This window comes from Cyclospora cayetanensis, unplaced genomic scaffold, assembly GCF_002999335.1.
Source record: "Cyclospora cayetanensis isolate NF1_C8 unplaced genomic scaffold, CcayRef3 CcayRef3_contig_475, whole genome shotgun sequence".
Taxonomy (NCBI): Eukaryota; Apicomplexa; class Conoidasida; order Eucoccidiorida; family Eimeriidae; genus Cyclospora; species Cyclospora cayetanensis.
In genome coordinates, this window is record NW_020312453.1 from 1,024 (window position 1) to 4,630 (window position 3,607).

A 3,607-nucleotide genomic window follows, 5' to 3' on the forward strand; every position below is an offset into this window, starting at 1 on the left:
GGGTTGGGGGGATTAGGACAGCAGCACATGGAGTGACTGTCAGCAGCCAATAGCGGGTTGATGTCTCATTGTATTAGACCATAACAACCCAGGAGATAGTTTCAGAATCGTAAGCTTCAAACTCTAAAAACCAAATGGGTTTTTAAGAAGCAAAGGAAAGAAAGAGCAAGCAAACCGGTAGACGTTCACCCTCAGCAGCACAAGCAGTGCCACCGTACCCAAGCGGCAAGGAACAGCAGCAGCGGCTGCTGAGGCTGTTGCTGCTTCTTCACAGCTCATGCTCTGGGTCCGATGTTTTTTTGTTAGGGCCGAGGCTGAAAATAGTTACACTTACGTGTACTGTAAACCCCAAACCCTCAATGCACGATGGCGGAGCAGGTCCCTGAATTCAAACTTATTTTGGTGGGCGATGGGGGCGTCGGCAAAACCACGCTGGTGAAGCGCCACCTAACAGGTGAGGTTTCAGGACTTGACCATAGCGGTGGACGTCTTTTATCTGACAGCCTTGCGTTTTTTCGGCTGAAATTGCTGTTCAAGAGCTTATTGTCGTAGGCGGCCGGTTTCCTCCCCGACAAATGGCGTGTGGGGCGCAAGGGGCTTTGCGGGCGTCCGTGGCTCTCAGGCCTTGAAAAGTCATAAGTGTAATTGAATAAGTGCCTCCAAAGGATCAAGCTGCACTCGGGCCTTCTTAAGCCTCGGGGCCCCCTACTATGGGGGTCCTGCGTCGCTTGCTCGCCAGCTGCAGTGTTTTTTCAGCACTGTTGAAAGCATTACACCTTGCGATTAGTTCGAGGAATCGTGCATGAGGTACAGCTGTTTAATCTAGGGCAGGGGTCTTGTGGCTTGTGCCCTGTGGTGTTTGTGTAGGTGAGTTCGAGAAGAAGTACATTCCCACCTTGGGAGTGGAGGTGCGCCCTCTGCGATTTTCGACAAACTTCGGACCCATCGTCTTCAACGTCTGGGATACTGCGGGACAGGAAAAATTCGGGGGACTTCGCGACGGATACTACATCAAGGTCGGCCTGGGCTGCGGTGTCTGTTTGGAGGCAAGAAGAACAGTGTTTGGGGTTCGCTTTGAAGGAACAGGAAGTGCTGATAGTGTATTTGAGGTGTTGTGGTCTGATAACTATGCCTGGGTACGTGTGTGACCCGTATCGTTATGAACCTTTTTGAGTGTTCACCTCGCCTGGCGTGCGGCCTGTTTTTAGGGTCAATGTGCAATAATGATGTTTGACGTGACAAGCCGCATTACTTACAGAAACATCCCAAATTGGCATAGAGATATTGTAAGGGTTTGCGAGAACATCCCCATCGTATTGGTTGGCAACAAGGTGAGCTTATGCGGTCTACCTAAGCACCTGAGGCAAATTAGTAGGGGGTTTTGCCATGGCGCAATGCTGGCGCCTTTCGAGTGTAGGCTTGAGAAGCTCTTTGGTTTGGGATTTATAATAGCACGCTGTGCCTCTTCAAACCTCTAGACAGGGTTCAACACGATTAGTCTTGCAGGAATTTTGTTAGGGTTAAGGGATGGCAATGAATAGGGATTGTAGCTTGTTTCTTACAGTGTGCTTCGAAGCATACGGCGTTGTCCCGTAGATGAGTTCGCTCTCAAGTCTGTAAATCACATACGTTAACGGGGGGCTATTGCGCTTTTTGATATATAGGGTGCGGGATAGCATGTTGCTGGCAGTGTTTTGTGGTTTGTGTATAGGTTGATGTGAAGGACCGTCAGGTGAAGGCCCGCGTGATTCAGTTCCACAGGAAAAAGAATCTGCAGTATTACGACATTAGCGCTCGCTCGAACTACAATTTCGAGAAGCCCTTTCTCTGGCTGGCGAGGCGACTCACCAATCAGGCATCCCTCACGTTCACGGGTCAGTGGCATACTGGGATTCAGGGTTATGGCTTATTGCTCGGGTATTAGGACTAGTTAACTGCGCTTAGTTCGGAATCATTGGATATACTGCTTCATTTCTCTTTCACATGTATTTATCTTGTCCGCCTTTCATCACAATACAATTTTTAATGCAAGTGCACCAGTGCTCATCGGCCTACTACCGTGTCCCCTTGCCGTCAGCTCTTTATTGTCTCTAATATTTGTGTCATATCAAGGCGCCTGGATTCTTTATCAATGCTTAACTTTTGGATCGGTTGTTTCTTTGTTTCGTGTGTGTTCACAGGTGAGCACGCCAAGGCTCCAGAGATAATGATCGACCCTTCGTTGGTACTACAGGCGGAGAAAGAACTGCAAGAAGCCGTGAACACCGCAATCGAGGATGACGATGATGACCTCTAGACAGTGTGCAATTGATTATGTAAAAGGATAAACACGCAACCCCACTAGGATCAATAGGGATAAAACAACATATAACTGAGACATGGACCTGTCGAGTATCTTGCCAACAAGCTTTGCTTTTCACACAAAATGATGTGTCGTTTACCGCTTTTCAAGTATAAGGGCTCTCGGGTGGGTCCCAACAGAGGGTCCTGTGCAAAGTAGGGCTTGCGAAGGGGACACTTAAGGGTCAGGTGTAATGGCCTCCGGGGGACCGTGTGTAAGCCTTTAGTTGGCCGATGGGATCTCCGACGCATTCCACTTCTTCAGAAGACCCCACCTGTATGTGAAAGGGTCCCGGGGGGCCTAAGACTCCTATTCGGAGTTCTACGGTGCGTGTTGCGGCTGCCAGTAGCAGACGCCCGGCACAGCATTTGCAGCCTTGCTTTCTTCCTAGAACAGTACTTGCCTTAAAATCATATCTGCTCAATGCCGCTTGCATTTTTATGGGGCGTGGGATTGGAGTTCTCATAGCAGTGGCTTAGAATCAGGTTACTGGACATTGAGATAAAGTTCTTATTGGGGAGAAAACCTGCATTTGCGCTCCTCAAGCTAAACAGCTGCCTTTTTTCTCCCTTGGGGGTGTAGGCTTTGGCTCGTTCGTTGCTAATCCTAAAGTAAAGTGCCTGCACACACAGAGGGCGAACTAACTTAGAGGCGCAGCCCGTGAGCGGTTGCAGAGTCGAAACTGCCATAGGCGTCCCCATGTTGTAGCGAGCTAGCGTACACCTACAAGCGTTCTCGTACCCTAATTAGATTGACGTCAAGAATCGCTTCGAACTGGACTGATTGGTATGTTTTTTCGTGTATTTTACTTCTTGCATAATGCTGTAAGCTGGACACAACCAGACGCAAGATTGTGTGCGCAAGCGCAAGGTGCGATGTGCAACTAGCTGTGAATATTTAGAGTGCTTTGCTAGGACCTCTGAGGAGTGGGGGCACGTAAGCGGGGAGCTCATTGAGAATACACGATCACCCTCCCGTGTGTATTGACTTCAGGGTGCTGTATCTCTACGCTTACTACGATAGAACCTTCCATCGGGTAGGACTGCACGATTCGATGCAGCTTTTCCCCACTGCTCATCCAGTGACTGTAGAAGCAGTGAGACGTCATCTTAATCTACAACAGTTTATTGGTTTTCGATCACGTCACCTGGTATTTCAGCATGGTCAGCAGTCTGGGAGAAGAAAAATGTGCAAGTTGTCTTTTGCACGTCTGTCGAGGCCACAGTGGGCCGCCTGCAAGCTGACGTGAACGCAGTAGCCCCACAA

At 49.2% G+C, this 3,607-nt stretch overlaps 1 protein-coding gene across 1 annotated transcript; it reads left to right on the forward strand.

Moving 5' to 3' along the window:
* The first annotated feature begins 366 nt into the window (after positions 1 to 366).
* Positions 367 to 2,296, forward strand: LOC34624545 (GTP-binding nuclear protein Ran). The gene is made up of 5 exons (XM_026334672.1): positions 367 to 454; positions 868 to 1,016; positions 1,209 to 1,331; positions 1,712 to 1,874; positions 2,181 to 2,296. Exons 1-5 carry the CDS (start codon positions 367 to 369, stop codon positions 2,294 to 2,296), a joined length of 639 nt encoding a protein of 212 aa, XP_026190457.1.
* Positions 2,297 to 3,607: the final 1,311 nt, after the last annotated feature.